General features: G+C 35.5%; 1 protein-coding gene across 6 annotated transcripts in view; it reads right to left on the bottom strand.

Moving 5' to 3' along the window:
* Positions 1 to 1,465: 1,465 nt before the first annotated feature.
* The window catches only part of LOC127875922 (uncharacterized), a 35,170-nt gene continuing 16,648 nt past the window's right edge, over positions 1,466 to 19,987 (bottom strand). For 3 of the 6 annotated variants that reach the window (XM_052420674.1, XM_052420672.1, XM_052420673.1), the window contains exons 3-10: positions 17,055 to 17,090; positions 15,586 to 15,903; positions 12,838 to 13,653; positions 12,016 to 12,151; positions 11,164 to 11,215; positions 4,002 to 4,127; positions 1,922 to 2,073; positions 1,466 to 1,651 (exon numbers count right to left, since the gene is read on the bottom strand). In XM_052420674.1, the coding sequence (XP_052276634.1) occupies positions 1,537 to 1,651; positions 1,922 to 2,073; positions 4,002 to 4,127; positions 11,164 to 11,215; positions 12,016 to 12,151; positions 12,838 to 13,653; positions 15,586 to 15,903; positions 17,055 to 17,090 (1,751 nt within the window). In that variant the 3' untranslated portion in view covers positions 1,466 to 1,536. Of the gene's footprint in view, positions 1,652 to 1,921; positions 2,074 to 4,001; positions 4,128 to 11,163; positions 11,216 to 12,015; positions 12,152 to 12,837; positions 13,654 to 15,585; positions 15,904 to 17,054; positions 17,091 to 17,227; positions 17,243 to 19,987 lie in introns of all 6 variants that reach the window. The other 3 variants (XM_052420675.1, XM_052420676.1, XM_052420677.1) reach the window with 3 other exon arrangements.

The following is a 19,987-nucleotide window of genomic DNA, read 5'->3' as shown; positions in this document are numbered from 1 at the left end:
GTTGTACCAGATCAGTGTGTGAAGTCTTAATACCTGTGTAAAGAGTTGTACCAGATCAGTGTGTGGTCTTAATACCTGTGTGTAAAGAGTTATACCAGATCAGTGTGTGCAGTCTTAATACCTGTGTGTAAAGAGTTGTACCAGATCAGTCTGTGAAGTCTTAATACCTGTGTGTAAAGAGTTGTACCAGATCAGTGTGTGAAGTCTTAATACCTGTGTGTAAAGAGTTGTACCAGATCAGTGTGTGAAGTCTTAATACCTGTGTGTAAAGAGTTGTACCAGATCAGTCTGTGAAGTCTTAATACCTGTGTGTAAAGAGTTTTACCAGATCAGTCTGTGCAGTCTTAATACCTGTGTGTAAAGAGTTGTACCAGATCAGTCTGTGCAGTCTTAATACCTGTGTGTAAAGAGTTGTACCAGATCAGTCTGTGCAGTCTTAATACCTGTGTGTAAAGAGTTGTACCAGATCAGTGTGTGAAGTCTTAATACCTGTGTGTAAAGAGTTGTATCAGATCAGTGTGTGCAGTCTTAATACCTGTGTGTAAAAAGTTGTACCAGATCAGTGTGTGCAGTCTTAATACCTGTGTGTAAAGAGTTGTACCAGATCAGTGTGTGGTCTTAATACCTGTGTGTAGAGAGTTGTACCAGATCAGTGTGTGCAGTCTTAATACCTGTGTGTAAAGAGTTGTACCAGATCAGTGTGTGAAGTCTTAATACCTGTGTGTAAAGAGTTGTACCAGATCAGTGTGTGCAGTCTTAATACCTGTGTGTAAAAAGTTGTACCAGATCAGTGTGTGGTCTTAATACCTGTGTGTAAAGAGTTGTACCAGATCAGTGTGTGCAGTCTTAATACCTGTGTGTAAAGAGTTGTACCAGATCAGTCTGTGCAGTCTTAATACCTGTGTGTAAAGAGTTGTACCAGATCAGTCTGTGCAGTCTTAATACCTGTGTGTAAAGAGTTGTACCAGATCAGTCTGTGCAGTCTTAATACCTGTGTGTAAAGAGTTGTACCAGATCAGTGTGTGAAGTCTTAATACCTGTGTGTAAAGAGTTGTACAAGATCAGTGTATGCAGTCTTAATACCTGTGTGTAAAAAGTTGTACCAGATCAGTGTGTGCAGTCTTAATACCTGTGTGTAAAGAGTTGTACCAGATCAGTGTGTGTAGTCTTAATACCTGTGTGTAAAGAGTTGTACCAGATCAGTCTGTGCAGTCTTAATACCTGTGTGTAAAGAGTTGTACCAGATCAGTCTGTGCAGTCTTAATACCTGTGTGTAGAGAGTTGTACAAGATCAGTGTGTGCAGTCTCAATACATGTGTGTAAAAAGTTGTAACAGATCAGTGTGTGCAGTCTGCATACACTTATCAGGAACAGCACTTTCAGCTTTATGAATTTTTTGCTTAAAGAAGGTATCTTTAAAAATTAATAAAAGCTAGTTTAGACAGAAAGTGGAAACTGCATAGGCTAATTTGGGAACACAATTTATTTACATGCGTTAAGCCCGGTTTTCCAAGAATGAGGCTAATATTGTTGCATTTATTTTTTCTGCTTATCCATGTGAGCACATAATGGGGTAACTCCACTCTTCTGTTTCACGTCCTTCTCTCGAGAATTAACGAGTGTCTTCAGTCGATCAAGATGTACAAGTGCTCTGAAATTGCACTTGCCTTGTTATTCTGTGAACTTGCAATAAATAACTAATCAAACAGATCAATAAATATTAAACTGACCATTTTATACCAAAAACAAAAAAGTTGATTCCAAATATATTGAAAGTTTATCATCATTAACCTGTTTTTATTGTGTTTTTACTAAATACTCATAAAACACAGCAGAAAATAATATTCTCATAACAAAGGGTATACATGTTTGCTTATCATGAACATCGCACTACTGAAATCCACAAATCAGACAGGCTTACTTCTCCAGAGATTGACCCCCAGGCTCCCCTTGGAAGTCATAGTCCTTCAGTTCAGGTAGAGGCGCCATGGGTTTCCCGGTCCTGGGGTCCGTGACATCGGCTGCAGGAATGTTGATTCCAAGGTTGGCGGCTTCTGCACGTAACTTGTGCACCTGCAGTGAAAATATTCTTCTGGCTACATAAAAGTTTCTCAAAGGATTTAACCAGTCGTTGAAGGTGATGACATTGTTTTCCCAATAAATGTATCATTGGATGCGTTTTAGATTGCTTTGTAAAATTGTATAGAATGCTTGTACTGCTTAAGGCAGGACTATTGGTGAAGATCTGTGATCAACTTTAGTGGTTTGTTTATTTATTTGAATTTTTCACTGTTTTAAAGGGGCCTTTTCACAGATTTTGGCATGTTTTGAAGTAAGTTATTAAATGCTTTCTATTGATAAATGTAAACATTTGGTCTTAAAAGCTCCAGTAAAAAAATAAAGAATCAAATTTAAACAAGAGCTGTCAGAGGACAGCGCGCTCGACTATTCGAGTGCTTGACAGTATAACGTAAGCCATCATGGAGAGGGGGGGGGGTATAATGTGGGTGTGTGATCATTTAATCGATGATCTTTCAAAATAAGAAGAAAAAAAAAATTGGGGGGGGGTGGGGGGGTATAATGTGGGTGTGTGATCATTTAATAGATGATCTTTCAAAAATAAGGAAAAAAAAATTTTTGGTTGGGGGGGGGGTTCTGAGGAGGAGTTCTGGGGGGGGGGGGGGAGGGGGGGGGCGTGGGGGATGGTTTGAGTGAAGTGCATTATGGTATGTCAGGTAAGTGTTGTTTTGTCAAAATTTAACATAGATTTATCAATAATATGCATATTCTAAGCATAAAAGGGGCAATAACTCTGTCAAAATGCTTGATACAGTTGTCTGCTTTTGTTTATAGGTTGGGGTCATGATGGTAAACAAGTATGCAAAATATGAAAGCAATACGTAAAGGGACATTGAAAATAGTTGGGGTAGTACGCAAACTTTAACATGTGCTGCATAAGTGGAAAAGGGGCCATAATTATGACAAAATGCTTGATAGAGTTGTCTGCTCTTGTTTATAGGTTGGGGTCATGTTGGTAAACAAGTATGCAAAATATGAAAGCAATATGTCAAGGGACAAAGGAAATATTTGGGGTAGTATGAAAACTTTAACATTTGCACGCTTACGCAGATGCTAACGCCGACGCCGGGGTGAGTAGGATAGCTCCACTATATATATTTTATATATAATAGTCGAGCTTAAAAGGAAAAAAAGTATCCCGCAGAAGGGCTCGAACCAGCGACCCCCGGAGTCCTGGAGTAAAAACGCATCAGCCCTCTCCGCTATTCTGCCAAGTATACATGGTTGACGTATTTTATACGTTATATAAGCAATCTTCGTAGTTTCACAAAATTAAACGACAACAACAGAACTCTCCAAATTATTCAATCGTTTCGCGTTGCCAAGCTTTATAATTTTTAGGTTTTTAAATCGTCAAAAGCTGCATATAATGGCTATATTAGACCATGGTAAATGTTCAGTAATACTGTTTCCTCACAAATATCATAACTAAAACAAAAGTTTGCGAATCTGAAACAACTTTTTTCAATTTTGTCAATTTACCAAAACGTGAAAAGATCCCTTAAACAGTATTTCAGTAATATCACGGCAGTTAGTTTTCCCACTTATACTTTTCCTGACGATGCTGGTTTATTAGTACTCAGTGCACATACACCATGTACACATCAGCCTCACTCTGCTATAATCTGGTATAATGGCGCTAAATGAATGTGCGAAAAGTGTTATCCCAGATTATCCTGTGCAGTCCGCAATGGCTGAAAAACAAGGACAGCACTTTCCCCCTACACTGGATTTTAAAAAGAGACTTCCTTTCAGTGAAAACTACAATGAAAGCCGAAAGTGTCTTCCCTGATTAACATCTGCGGACTGCACAGGCTAATCGGGGACGACACCTTACGCACATGCACAAAGCCCAGTTTTCCTAGTGGGAGTCTCTTTATGTTAGTATCTTCCAACTGTGTTACTAAAACTGGACCCAGTACCTTGGCTGAGAGCTGTGACCGACTGCCCTCATCCTCGCTGTCAGTTGTGACGGCCTCCTGCTGCAGTTTGAAGATCATGTTCTTCAATGCCTCCAGGCTGCCCGGCTGGGACCCGCCAGAGTAGTTCTGCAAAGTGGGAACATGTAATGATTAAGCCTCTATCTGCGAAAACCAAGCTTAACCCATTTGTGTTAAGTGCAATCCCAGATTAGCCTGTGCATTATGCTAAACTAATGAGCTTAACTCTTTTACATCAAAAGCATTCGACTAACAGAGAAAATCATAAATTTTTCCTGGGCAGATCCAGTTCTTGTTATCTTTGCAGAAAGCTCCCTGAGTGGGGATATTACAGCTACAAGGGGGCAGACAACTTAATCACTTTACCATTCAAATTACTGGATGAATGTTAAAAATACCAACATGCATCAGAGCAAATGTCTATTTAAACTTTTTTAAATGCTGCCGCTGGTATTTGGAAATAAGGTATATTTTCAAGTACATGTATCAGTGTTTCAAACTACTATGCATCCTGCGATTTCATAAAATTCATAGATTGGCATTATCATTATGCCAAGCTAGAAGCTGGATGTTAGAGGATATTGGTATAATTGTGTTATCTGGTTAACAATATTTGAATTCTACTCTGCTAGTATTATTAGACTGATGGCATTATGGACTGTTTGTACGTCCAGGTGGTTATTCCTCATATCAGAGGGCACCAACTAATGCAGCCTTCTCAAGCACAATTTCTATGTATGTTCATGGACACCAATGGTTGAAGCCTTGACCAGTGGATCTCCTGTGTTTTTACCACACTGGACTTACGGTATATAAATTATCTGAGATTCAGATATTTCCTTCACATTTTCAAGAAAAACATTTTAACCAAGTTTCATAAAGACCGAGTCATAAAAGTGTGCATAAAGTAGACACTTTTATTTTATTTTTTTAGTCCTACAAGTGGCCTCTGGAGTGGGTATAAGGTTTTATAAGATTTGACCTGGTGACCTAGATTTTGGACACACATGACAAAGATGCCTCCGCGGCTTGTCAAGATAAACATTGAAAGTTTCATCAAATTATAAACATTCTGAGCAAGTTTCATAAAAATCCTATAGACAGACAAGTGATTATGATTACTACTACACTTGCTTATGTTTATATTTTTATATTTCAATTTTACATCTTGAATAGCATAGCAACCAGACCGTATTGTCTAATATGAAGGGCAATTTATCAAACTATTTGACCTACTGTTGTGTTCTTGTTTAAATTGTATGTTTAATGTTCTTGTATGTTTGTGTTAAATTTTCAATGCCTGTTTGTTTGTTTGGATGAATATAAAATGAACTGTATAGTGACTGCAGTAGATGAGAATGCTATTTTATATATATGGTGTTGCAACGAAAATGTAATCGTTTATAATACAAATGGATAATGTAAAGATTGTATCATACAACTGTCGTGGTCTGAATGATGTTTCTAAAGGATCTGATGTTTTTGAAAATCTGAAAAGTCTTAATGCCCATATATATTGTTTGCAAGATCGTCATTTAATTTCTTCAATGGAAAAACATATTTACTCACAATGAGGTGGTGAATGCTATTTTAGTTTCGGCACTTCTAATTCAAGAGGAGTATGTATTTTATTTAATAAATGTTTAACAAACATGTCTTTTAAAGTGCATTAACAAAAAAAAAAGATACCAAAGTAAATTTATTAATTCTAGACTTAACAATAGATCACCATATATTTACTCTGTGCACTCTTTATGGGACCTAACAATGATACTCCTTTGTTCTATAGTAAACTTTTCTATATAATAGAGACCATAGGTAACGATTCATATGTATTATGTGGAGACTTCAATTTTGTACTTGATGTGAATATTGATTATGCCAACTATAAAACTTTTAATAATAATAAGAATTCAAGGGAATTATTATCTTCTGTTATCAGTGATAAAAATCTAATAGACACTTTTAGGGTCATAAAAGGTAATGCAAAATGTTTTACTTGGCGAAAGCCTAATACCGTCCAACAAGGCAGACTAGACTTCTTTTTAACTACTTATGATTTTCATCAGTTTATGCGGAAATCTGACATACAGGCTAGCTACAGATCAGACCACTCCCCTATAACCTTGGAATTAAACTTTAGCCAAATAGAACATGGAAAAGGCCTGTGGAAATTTAATAACTCATTACTTTATGACCAAGAATATCTTAATTGCATAAAGCACAAAATTGAAGAAGTTAAGCAGCAATATGCCTTACCTGTATATAATATTGAACTTCTTAATACTATAAATAATGACTTAATACAGTTTAATATCAATGATCAACTGTTTCTAGAAACTTTATTGATGGAAATCAGAGGTAAAACCATATCATATTCAAGCTTCAAATCAAAAAAGAGAAAAGAGAGGGAAGATCACATTTTAAAAGCAATTGAAGACATTGAAAAAAAATTAACGAATGATAACATTGAAAAACTCAATATTTTAGATCAAGAACTTATAAACATTCGGAACATGAAATTGAAAGGGGCTTTTATTAGAGCAAAGGCGAAATGGATTGATGAAGGTGAAAAACCCTAAAATTACTTTTGTAACTTAGAATCTCAATATGCTACTAGTAAAAACATCCCTTTTATTGAAAACGATGAAGGTCAACGGCTACTTGACAATCAAAGTATTTTAAAAGAAGCAGCCCGATTCTACAAAAAAAATTATACTGTATACTCTATTTTCAATGACTCGTACAATGTACATGATGACCTTAAAGGCATAAACACTACTAAATTAAGCACTGCACAATCTCAATCATTGGAAGGATTACTAACACTTAAGGAAATACCAGTCACTTTAAAAAATATGAAACATGAAAAAAGCCCTGGATCAGATGGTTTCACCGCAGATTTTTTAAAAGTCTTTTGGAATGATCTAGGTCATTTTTTAGTTAGAAGCCTTAATTATGGTTTTACCTCTGGAACCATGTCAGTTACTCAAAAACAAGGTATAATCACATGTATACCTAAAGATAATAAACCCAGACATTTTCTAAAAAACCTAAGGCCACTAACGCTTTTAAATGTCGTTTACAAGCTTGCATCTGGGACTATTGCAAATAGACTAAAAACTGTCCTTGACACTCTTATTTCTAAAGATCAGACAGGATTTATTAAAGGTAGATATATTGGTGAGAATACCAGACTATTATATGACATTATGAAATATACAGAAGATAATAACAACCCTGGACTCTTGATGACCATTGACTTTGAAAAGGCATTCGATACCCTTGAGTTTGATTTTATAGAAAAAACATTAGATTATTTTAATTTTGGTACAACATTAACAAGAAATATCTTTAAAAAAGATATACGGCGTAAATAGTTTAATGAATGAGATCAAGTATAGCGAATGTCTTTTTCTGTGCAGTTCTTAGCTGCATCACACGCAGTACGGGATGTTACGGGGAGTTTTCGCGGCTTATTTTACATTATAACATATTGCTGGTCATAAACCTATAGATACAAAACAGAAAACCAAAAGAAGAATGGAAGTGAAATTTAAACATATGAGTCAACCGGCCACACGAGAAGTATCCGTATTTATAGGCGCGTTCTTCGAACAAACCTGTTTTAGTGGTTTGTCGGGCATTGCTATTTGATTCGATTATTAACAGTATCAATTATCATCGTGCTAATGCTTTAAGTGATATTATGGGCATTTTGCACTGTTGAATTGAGCTGAAAAGAATTAACAGGTCAAAATAGTTAGTTAAAATGTGGTTACTGATTAATTATCTGCAACTCACCTTGCTACCAGTTGTTTATAAAAATATATTTTATATTCGATATTCTTACGTGACCCACCCAGTCCTGTAAGCTGAAATGATCCGTAAAACAATTTCGTGTCTTTGTGTCGTATGAACAAATCTGCACTAAAACTAAATTTAGGTTCAACTCGTAAACGCATGATCAGTTGTCAAACGAAAGTACGGTTGATATTCAAATGCATTATTTTTCTCTTTCTGGTATATTGTTTTAGTATGATGATGCTGCATTAATTAATGTAAGTGTATATGAAGTAGAAACATCAAAAATAATCAACGGTTGCGATAGACACCTATAAACTGTTACATGCTCATAATATCACTTTAGTACATTAGGCAATATGGACGAATAATTATTGTTAAATTTATCAACAATAATATTTATCATTGTATTGTTGAAAACACATTAAGAATCTATTATTTACATACCATAATTATATTGCTGAATATCTTCATTTAACATATTTCTGGTCTAAAGAAAATTCCAGGTCACCTAGTTCACGGATAGCGTCTTTATTATATAACGATTATTTTACTGGCCGCCAACTCCGGTGATGACCTGTATATAAACTCTGAATGTCCGCGAATTGACCCGATATACCTCGCGGGTTGAAAAGCAATGCTTTAAAGTGAGGCCTCGCTTCCATTGCTCTTTATACTTTTACATGTTAACATGTTGACAGGAATAAGGAAGTAAGTACTAAATATGAGAACATAGCCTTTTAAGTATAAACGCTCTTGCGCTGGTAATACTCTGAAAATTAAAGGTGTACGCACAAACTGTATTGATGTCGAGAATTGAGTGTAAAACTGTTCTATCTATTAAGCCTTTTCATTCGAGATAAAATTGTTTCATACAGTAAAACAGTGTTACAAAGACGCGGATATGTTTCCAATGTTCTGGTGGTATACTCAAATCAGCCAATGGAATAAATGAAGTGTATTCATTCGTACCTAGCCGCGGGAAATTTTATTGGAATTTTATTGGACACTTACAAAGGTCAGGCTAAGGTGAAAAGCTGGCTTATGCAGCTTACGCCGAAAAAAATGGATTTCCCTTTTCCTACATCATACCTTAACCGTTAAGTTAACGGCAATTCAAATCAATGGGTTTTTATCAGAATTTATTACAATTGAAAGAGGCTGCCGACAAGGAGACCCAATAAGTTCGTATATTTTTATTCTCTGTGCTGAAATTTTGGCAATTAAAATAAGAAATTGTAATGCAATTAAAGGGATAGTGATACAAAATATTGAATATAAAATTTCTCAGTTTGCAGATGATACATCTCTATTTCTAGATGGCACCGATGTCTCCCTAAATGCTACCCTTGATCTGTTAAATAACTTTGCCATTTGCTCTGGATTAAAAATTAATTATGACAAAACAAATCTTATATGGATTGGTTCCAAAAAGTTCAGCATACAATCAATATAAACTGAATATAAACTAGTATGGGGCACAACTCACTTTAAAGTTTTAAGAATATTATTTGATGTTGACTTAAAGAAAATGATAGACATAAACTTCTCCAGTAAACTTGAAAAGCTGCACAATATTATAAATTTTTGGAAAAGGAGAACTTTAACACCCCTAAGAAAGATAACTGTTGTTAAAACACTCTTACTTCCCTTTTTTGCACACCTGTTTATAGCTCTTCCTAGCCCAGAAGAAAAAGTATTAAAACAGATAAATAGCCTGTTTTCAAATTTTGAATGGGATGGGCCAGCAAAAATTAAACATTCTATTGCTGTTAAATAATATGATGATGGAGTGGCCATGACTGATATATATGCTTTTAAAAAAACAATGAAAATGACATGGTTAAGAAAAATTGTATCAAGCAATGGAAAATGTTTCCAACTGGTGTATTCTATGTTTGATGTGAAGAAAATGTTCAATTTGGGAAAATGTTACATAGAACAAATTATGATAGGTTCAACAAATTGTTTTTGGAGAGATGTCCTTACTTTCTATATTGAGTATATTAATAAACAAAATATCAATCAGTGTGAAGACATCCTTGATATGCCTTTATTTTACAACCACAATTTCAAGATAGGTATGCATTTTATATATAATAAAAATATGTATGACAGGGGAATAAGATACATTGTATGTAAAGGACATACTAGTAGTATGCACTTCTGGAGAATTTTTAAAACAATCTGAATAAGAAAATCTATTTGGTGCTAAAATGAACTTTTTATTTCATGAAGGCTTAATCAGAACTGTGAAGGCATTTTTCAAATTATCAGGATTTTCAGTTATAAGAAAGCCCAGTATACAATGTGCATTTATATCGTTTTACTTAAATAACATAGTATTGGGTCATAATCAAAATAAACTTGTTTATAAATGCTTTCGCTATAATACAAATGTACCCACTTGCCATTCAAAATGGAATACCCTTTTTAATAACATTGAATGGTCAAAAGTGCATACACATACTTTTACTATATCTAGAGACACATACACTCAGTGGTTCCAGACAAGAATTATACACAGAATTTTAGGCACCTAATCTTTGTTATATAAAATGAATATTGTAAATGACAATTTATGTTGCTTTTGTAAAAAAAAATGAAGAAACCATACTACACATATTCTGGGACTGTATTTTTACCAAGAGAATTGTAAATTATGTTTTAGAATTTTTAGGATTGCATGATGTGCAAAAATATACAGAGATTTCCTGTCAAACAATGCTATTTGGGAGTACAAGCAATAACATGACTGATATTAATATCCTTATCCTAGAAATTTAAAAGTATATATTTGAATGCAAGAGAAAGAATTTACTTCCTTCAATAAGAGGGCTGAACAATAACCTTTGCTTAGCATGGGAAACTCAAGCTAAAACAAAATATCAAGAAAAGGAATTACTAAACTGGGCAGTTGTAAAGCTATTTGTAGATCAATAATAATCTAGGTGTAATTTGTATTGTTTTGCTTTAAATGTTTAATACCATTACTGTTTGTTTAAACTATATATTTTTCTGTCCAGACTATCATAACATGGCATTTGTGTATGTTTCTGTGTGTGCTGGTGTGTGTGCATGTTAGTATCTATATAATGTTATGCATAGATTTTATTTACCTCTATTATAGCAATACCTACAAGTTTCATTAAAATTGGAGGAAAAATGTGGCCTGTAGAGTGCAAACACTACACACACCACACACCATACACTTAAAACTGCATGACGCCAGACCTAGGGCTACCACAATAACTCACCTTGAACAATTCTTAAACATCCTTGATTTTGTATTCCATTCCACCACATAAAATATTATCATAATAGTTATCAAAAAAATTACCTGTGAATCATTAGCTGGCTTCCTCAAATCGCCAACAGACACTGGTGGCTTACTGAAACATAAATATAAACAATAATAAAGTCCACTTTGGTCTAAGTCACATATAGCCACTGTAAGTCAGCACGCTTGTTTGGCTTCCTAGCTGATAGAAGTGACTTAATTCAGCCTATGAAAACTGTGGTCCTTCCGCTGAAAGCTCTTGATGGCTGTTACAGCACTGCCCAATCTTTGATGTCTATGCTGATGTTGGTTTGGGATCTGGTTAAAAGGTGCCTATTACTTGACCTCACTGACCATTAGTCAAGCTTTGAACTTTGAATGAGAAAGATGACTTAATGCATATGTGTAAAATGGCTTTCCAGATTAGCCTGTGCAGTCAGTAAATTCAAGTAAAGGAAGACACTTTCCGCCTTAACTAAAAAAAGACATCTCCTTTAAAGGAAAAACACCAAATGCCAAAAAGAATGATTAGCCTGCGCACACATGCATTTAGCTCAGTTTTCCAAGAGCTCAGAGAATACAGCACTGTCAAGTAAGGACTTGCTAGTTCATGTCAAGGCGTAACCACATAACTTGTGAAGGGATTGCTCATGAACTTATTTCTTCGACCATTCTCTTCCTACCTCTGATTCAAGCAAGCAATCGTCAGTTACATTATCATATATAGGTCTCTTGATAAGGAATGAGGAAATTAGTAACAGTCCTTGGCAAATAAATAAAAAGAGTATACCGATAATAACTATTAGTGTATAAATTTTATGGCTTAAGGAAAAATTGATTAACTTTTCTATTTACTAGCCCACATTGTTCAAGCTGTCAAACAAACACAAGAAAAGAAGCTAATAATCTTACTAAGGGACAGTTTTCTCCCAAGGCCGGTCGCCTTCTAACACAATGTCAGTATCAGGGCTCCTGGACCGGGCTCTCCGGGCGCGGGCTCGGTCTGGGCTGCCATGGGCCGTCACTGTGCTGTCATTGTCACCGGCTACTGCAATGTGCAGCAAGGAATGAATCACAGATTTAAAGTTGCAGGAGACACATAGCTTGTTTTCAGGTTCTTTAAATGGGCCTGTATTTACAGAGAATACTGTAAATTACCTAAAGGAGAACTTTGATTGCATTTAAGAGAAAACTTAAGATCACATTTTTATGCATAAAGATATAGGAAATAGCCAAACAATATTTTAATATATAAGAAATTTACTTTTAGTGTTTTTTTTATCAAAAATTATTTTTCATACACCTGAGATCAAAATTTCATACTGCCATTCTGCCAAGTATAGAAATTTGCCAGTGACATTCTACGTGTATACAAATTCAAAAGAAAACAGATAACAACTTCGAAACAAACTTGCATTAAATGAAATCATGCAACCAAACAAATGAATCTTTACATTCAAGTAAGTCCAATTAAATAAATCGGAGGGTCTGTATCATCATATGTAAAGTGTCATACCAGATTAGTTTGTGCGATCTGCACAGGCCAATCAGAGACGACACTTTCTGCTTTAATGAAATTTTCAGTTTTAAAGAAGTTTTATTAAACAAAAAATCCACTTTTTGTGTAAAGTGTTGCCCCAGATTAGGGACAACACTTTACACACAAGTTATGCCCAGTTTTCCCATTACACCGCTCAATTGACCTTTTTTCCAGAATATTTTTCTGCTACTCACCTGGCTTGATTGGTGATGCTCCTACAATATCACTGCCACGTGGGGGAGCAATCCCAGCAATAAGAGCCGCAGTATCGAGACTCGAACATCTGGGCACGTCATTACCACTATATGGATTGCTTCCCCTGGATGGGGTGTCCAAATTTAAATCGTCATTATCTCTTTCATGATATTTCTGTAAAGCAGCTGTTGTTTTCGACTTCAGATTTGAAAGTTTTTCCGATAACGTAGGGGAACCTTTCCTGTTAGCATTTTGAGTATTCCGTTTCGATGCGTCTCCCACCAAGTCATTATACGTGAGCCCAGGTGGTGGCAGGGTGTCGTTTACATCACTGTTGTAGGACGAGTCCTGTTGAGTATTGATCACAGGTAGAGGTCTGAGAAGGTCTTCAAACGCCAGCTTCTTGACTGGTTTTGAAGGTGACACGATGCTGGTGATGTCTGAATTATCTATATCATTCACCCAACTTGGGGGTGGTTTGGACACTGTAAAGTCACGCTTTTTCCAGTCAGAATCTGATACATCTGAGATGTTCATCGTATCTACCCAGCTGGGTGCCTTTGCTGCTGAGGTATTGAACTCTGTATAGTAATCTGGAATGGGTTTTTCCCGTAATCCAGACTCAAACAATTGTCGTTCTCGCTTAAGAATCGAAGGAGACACTGAGCGACTTCTCTCTCGTAGATTTTTGTTTGGAGATCGTGTCATTCGTGAGTCTAGTGGTGACTCTCCCAGTAAGACGGAAACCTCGTCATCATATTTGCTGTCAGGTTTCCTGGTGTCATTCTTGAACGTCACATGCCCTGCTGCCTTCTCTGAAAAAAAAAACAACACAAAAACAATAAAGCCATTCAAAATCTTATAAAGCATTTGTCTTCCGTTAACAATGCATACTTTTTTTTTTTTTGAATACTAGGGATGGGAAGGAATACTGAAAATGATATTCAATATTCTTTTGTCATGAGACGAATATATATGAATATTTGATTCTGTGACCTTACATTTATGTACGAACTTACGAACGTCCGAATTGAAGTACTGTTCCTATTTGGCTCAAATACCACTACAACCTTAAATGCAGCTTTTATAAAGGGAATAGAGTAATAATGTTACAACGATAATTGATTTTTATAGTGTTTATTTTCCTTTAATAATTCAATTTTCAAAAGATATGAGATATTTCCGGTAAACATATCAAAATGATTCTCATGTATATCATCTTACCCTTGAGCGAGTAAAATAATTATTGACACAAGAGGGAGGAATTGTAAAACGATTTGACTTGCTTTAACTCTAAATTTTAGATGTATCTAGAACATATGGCGACGTTGAAATATACACTCTCCAGTCTAAATAAATTGATACTTATTCCAAACAAAATTAATTGGTTGATATTTGAGTAACTTAATTTTGTTTAGATAATCATGGATTTAATACATGGATAAAGCAATCAACACAATTGGCAATTTTCAGTTAACGCAAGTTGTGTTGCCTCTATTGTCTTAATTGCAAGACGCTGAACTGTCAATAACATGTCAATTGTCTTAGTCAAAAGATAATTATAACACCTATGAAAATTGCCATGTGAAACCCATAAAGACACCATTCCTTTCCTGATACACTCCTGTACTGCAATTATCATCTCATCAATTGATGACAGCCTAATATCCTAACAATTACTGATACATTAAAGTCATCTGAATTGAAAAAAAAGCCACTTTGCACTTACACATTCTTTGGAAGTTTGCCTAAAAATGATGATTTGAACATGAATTTTGTATTCTAATATTTAGTCGATTTTCAAATATGTGTTCACATCCCTATTAAATACATTATATTTTACACTTAATTTCAAAATGTGTGAATATTAAAAGCATAACTAAGTGAACAAGAGATGTATTTGTCAGAAACACAATGCCCCCTATTGTGCCGCTTTGAAGCCATAAATTTAACCTTTGACCTTGAAGGATGACCTTGACCTTTCGCCACTCAAAATGTGCAGCTCCATGAGATACACATGCATGCCAAATATAAAGTTGCTATCTTCAATATTGCAAAAGCTATGACCAAGGTTAAAGCTTTTACGCCGCTTTGAAGCCATATATTTGACTTTTGACCTTGAAGGATGACCTTGACCTTTCACCACTTCAAATGTGAAGCTCCATGAGATACACATGCATGCCAAATATTAAGTTGCTATCTTCAATATTGCCAAAGTTATCAAACTTTAACCAAGGTTAAAGTTTTGGGAAACACACAATGAATGAATGACAGACAGACTGTCACAGACAGGCCAAAAACAATATACCCCCGATCTTTCGATCCGGGGGCATAAAAATACATTTGAAAGACAAATACATTTTTAGCTTTAAAATAACCTCTAGTGTTGTTGTTATTTAATATCCTACATTCACAAAAAGTGTTTTTCAGATATAAACAATCAAATAACAGTACTATTGAGAACCAAAATGAGGATCATAGTGTGTAATACACCATTAACATTACAAAGATTTTTTCAATAATCTTGTGTACAGACTCATAAGCCAGTTTCAAACCTCAAAATTCAATTTTTGCGGTGAAAAGTCAACAAGTTTATGACTTATACGGAGCCTAGGAAGATTACAGCATGAATTGAGCCTTGGGGGCTTTATGCATGAGCTTAAAGTGTCGTCCCATATTAGCCTGTGCAGTCTGCACAGGCTTATCAGGGAGGACGCTTTCCGCTGAGACAGTTGCCTGGATCATACCGCTGCTAGGCTGTGCTGTGAAGCTCTGATTGGGCACAGGGTCTGTAAGACCCATCATATCGTGAGCGATCTGCAGACTGCTCAAAGTCTTGGAGCGTCGAGCCCTTGGCCTCTTGTACCCGTATATGTGCTTGCTCTTCCACGGCGGTGGGGCTCCATCCAACGCCCCTGGGTCAGTGTAGCCCTCAGCAGGGTTCATCGATACCAGGATGTCTGTGGTGAGGCTCCCGATATCGCTTGGGCAGTCAGTTTTCTTTGCAAAGTCGTCTGAGTTGATCTGGCGTATTAACTCCTGGGATTTATTCAATGCTTCCTCCACTGTAACAGGTAAGGTTTTGGTTTGCTTTATAACAAAATATGTATTAGGATATATCATGTTTGTTTTATATGCATATTTTTTTTAATGATTTTTTTTAATTTTTGTTACACTTTCCTGTGTAATTTTCTAACATTTTATAATTTTTATTACATTAATTTTTATAAAATTAACAAATAATCATTCAATATCTTTTTAATTCTGGAGAAACTGAATTTCATTTTGTTTTGTTTTTAAACATTCAATTTATATATAATTTACATTTTCAGAGGGTTTACTTGTTTAAAACACATTACTTTCATATATACTGACACTTAATGAAAGAAGAAAACACATGCATATCCCATATTTAAATATGTGAATGTATAAATGCAGCCAACAGTGTGGGTGATACTTTTTGCAATTAAAGAAAGCAACAAACAGCCCAAAGTGAACACTTAACAATATGAGCTAGGCTCAGGGAAAAGGGGACGAAATGTATGTGTGTAATGTGCCATAACAGATTAGCCAGTGCAGTACACACGGCTTATGTATGTGTGTAATATGTCATAACAGATTAGCCAGTGCAGTACACACGGCTAATCAGGACACTTTCCGCCTGAACTGGATTTTAGCTAAGAAACTTCCTTTGAATGAAAAATACCATAAAAGCAGAAAGTGTCATACCTGATAAGCACGTGCATACTGCACAGGCTAATCTTGAAAGATACTTCACGCACATGCAATAAGCCCCGTTTTCCCAGAGCAAGGCTCATTTTAACAATAGTGCAATACTGATTTGCAGTGTTTATCCCCAGCCACTTATGATATCCAGCCAATCAGCAAAATGACAGTGTGTGTAACTTTGAGCCCAATTACAAATAACAATAGGCCGAGTTCTTTAAAAGGACAGTAACTGGTATCAAACAACATGTAGCTGAATGAAGTTATACTAAAATTGACATGGATTTATTATGCCAGTATGATTGCATTTATGTTCATGTAATTTCTTATGTATAGTTTTGAAAACAGAACTGTGCAAACAATGTGCATTTCGTTGAAAATAAGCATGTCAAATTATCATGCAAAATATTATCGTTTACATTTTGTGTTTTACCAATGTTACCTCTATCATGTCCATGCCCCTAAACCAAGAACATGTTGCCGTACTTACCACGCTGTTTAGTCCTACGAATTTTGTTTTTCTTTTCTATTTTAATTGAAGATGTACAGAGCTAAGGTTACTAAGAATAAGAAAATTGTATTATACTAGCTGTGTTGAAGATAAAGATTGTGCATTAACAACACATTTTTTTATGAGGAGTTAAACAGAGGAGTTAAACATACAACCATTCTTCATATCTGAAAAATAGAAAACTCTTTAAAGAAAGATTACTTTTAAAGTAGTATCAAATACCTTAATAACTAGAGGTCCCTGAGGATCCTCAAACTTTACGTAAGAAAATGTCACTCATTGGTATAACATTCCAAACCTTTGGTTTGGGGCTACTTTTGACGACAGAAATCTATTTAAAATATTTTATACCATGACACGGGTGTGGCCTATTTCACCATTAGATTAACCTTATTAGAGAACCCATATCTGATGTAATATACAAAATATTGAACCAATAGGCGGTGTCCTTATCTAGATTTTTCAATTCATTTTGTTAATTATGTATATATATTAAAAATATGAAACATTGGGAAATACCATTTTAACCATTTTATGGAACATAATTTGAACAAACTTTGTGGAGAACTGCTATTTGATGTTACAAACTAATATTACAATGCTCTGGGCCTTGTTGTTGCGGAGATTTTAAAAGTTATTTTCCTACATTGTCTATATAAACTAGAGCTTTGTCACAGATGTGACGAATACCCCCACATGCCGCATTGACACATAATATTTTGCATTTCATCTTCACAAAAAACAGCGGACACCATGCTCAATTTTTAAAACGCACTAAGTGACCCCTTGACCTAGTTAAAAAAGGCCCATGTTCTAACTTGGCCTTAAGATCATCTCCATAAAAATTCTGACCAAGTTTGGTGAAGATCGGATGTAAACTACTTGAATTAGAGAGCGGACACCATGCTGAATGTTAAAAAATGCACTAAGTGACCCTGTGACCTAGTTTTAGGCCCGGAATGGCCCATGCTCAAACATGTCCTAGAGATCATTTAGATAAAACTTGTGACCAAGATTGGTGAGGCTTGGATGAAAACTACTTGAATTAGAGAGCGGACAACATTGTGATGTTTAAAACGCACTAAGTGACCCCGTGACCTTGTTTTTGACCCGGCATGACCCATATTCAAACTTGCCCTAAACATTATTAAGATACAACTTCTGACCAATTTTGGTGAGGTTTTAAACACACTAAGTGACCCCGTGACCTAGTGTTTGACCCGGCATGGCCCATGTTCGAACTTGACCTACACATCATCTAGTTACAACTTCTGACCAAGTGCGGTGAAGATCGGATTTAAACTACTTGAAATAGAGAGCGGACACCATGCTCAATGTGTAAAACGTATTAAGTGACCCTGTGACCTAGTTTTTGATCTGGCATGGCCCTGATGTTCGAACTTGGCCTTCAGATCATGTAGATAAAACTTCTGACCAAGTTTGGTGAAGATCGGATGAAAACTACTTGAATAAGAGAGAGGACACCATGCTGAATGTTAAAAAATGCACTAGTGACCCCGTGACCTAGTTTTTGACCCAGCAAGGCCCATGTTCGAACTTAGCTCGAAGATCATCTCCATAAAACTTCTGACCAAGTTTGGTGAAGATTGGATGAAAACTACTTGAATTAGAGAGCGGACAACATGCTGAATGTTTAAAACGCACTTAGTGACCCCGTGACCTAGTTTTTGACCTAGCAAGGCCCATGTTCGAACTTGGCCTAGACATCATGTAGATACAACTTCTGACCAAGTTTGGTGAAGATCGGATGAAAACTACTTGAATTAGAGAGGGGACACTTAATACGGACCGACAGACAGACCGACAGACCGACCGACAGACAGACAAGTTCACTCCTATATACCCCCTTAAACTTCGTTTGTGGGGGTATAAAAATGTGACATCTGAGGCGTGGTTTGCTTTGACCTCAAAGGCAAGATTTGAACAAACGTTTTGTAGATAACCCTCTAGTTGAAACTACATACCAAATATGGAAGCTTTGCAGTTTCAGACTTGTCAAGAAGATTTAAAAAGGTTGTCCAAAAACAGTCAATGTAAAACTAGTGACACCCATAACAAAGAATCATTTGGCCCAAATGGCATAATTTCAATAAAATTTGTAGACAACTTCTAAATACTACGTACCAAAAATATGAAAGAAATGGGCTTTGAAATTTCAGACAAGTGGATTTTTAAGTCTATTATATGTCTGAAGGCCTTTTCCGCCCTATGCCATGGGTCCGAATATCGGCCCCATTCCCAATTCAAATCTGGTTGTTTTTTTTCCCAATTGAAAAAAAAATTCCCAATTCCAAAAAACAAATTTTTGTTATTTTTTTTTTAAACCTTTAAATATATAAGTTAACCTGATCCAGTGTAGAAAATAGAAAAATTTGCATAATTAAATTATCTGTTGCCTTGAATTTGTTTTAAAAACAGTAAAATATGATAATTTAAGACTTTCCTTATTTTTCCCATAATCCAGCGTTTCGCGTGATTATTTTCCCCTCTAAAAAGTCCAGGCCCTTTCCCCAAAATCAAATAAAAAACCCTGCACTTATCACACATATTTATAATATTTTGTAAAATTTTAATAATATTCTATCAAAATAGTCCTTATTTACCAGCTTCTTTGAAATATAAGAAACACTATTTACATGCGATTATTTTTCCCAATTGAGCTAGTTTTGCGATTATTTTTTTTCCCCAAATGGGGGTTTTCACGACACAAATTTTCCAAAAATCCATGGTGTTGTTTTCCCAAAATGGAGCGGAAAAGGCCTGTGTCTACGTAAAACTGGGCTCGTATTCACCAAACAATTCTTACACTTGAGTCTAAGAATAAAGAATATTCTTTAAAATGGAATATTCAAGAATTGCTGTATTTTTTAGTTTCACCTTGCGTTAAGATC

The sequence above is a fragment of the Dreissena polymorpha genome, chromosome 4, assembly GCF_020536995.1.
Source record: "Dreissena polymorpha isolate Duluth1 chromosome 4, UMN_Dpol_1.0, whole genome shotgun sequence".
Lineage (NCBI taxonomy): Eukaryota > Metazoa > Mollusca > Bivalvia > Myida > Dreissenidae > Dreissena > Dreissena polymorpha.
The sequence above is the reverse complement of the archived record's forward strand: the minus strand, read 5'-3'. Positions and strand labels throughout refer to the sequence as shown.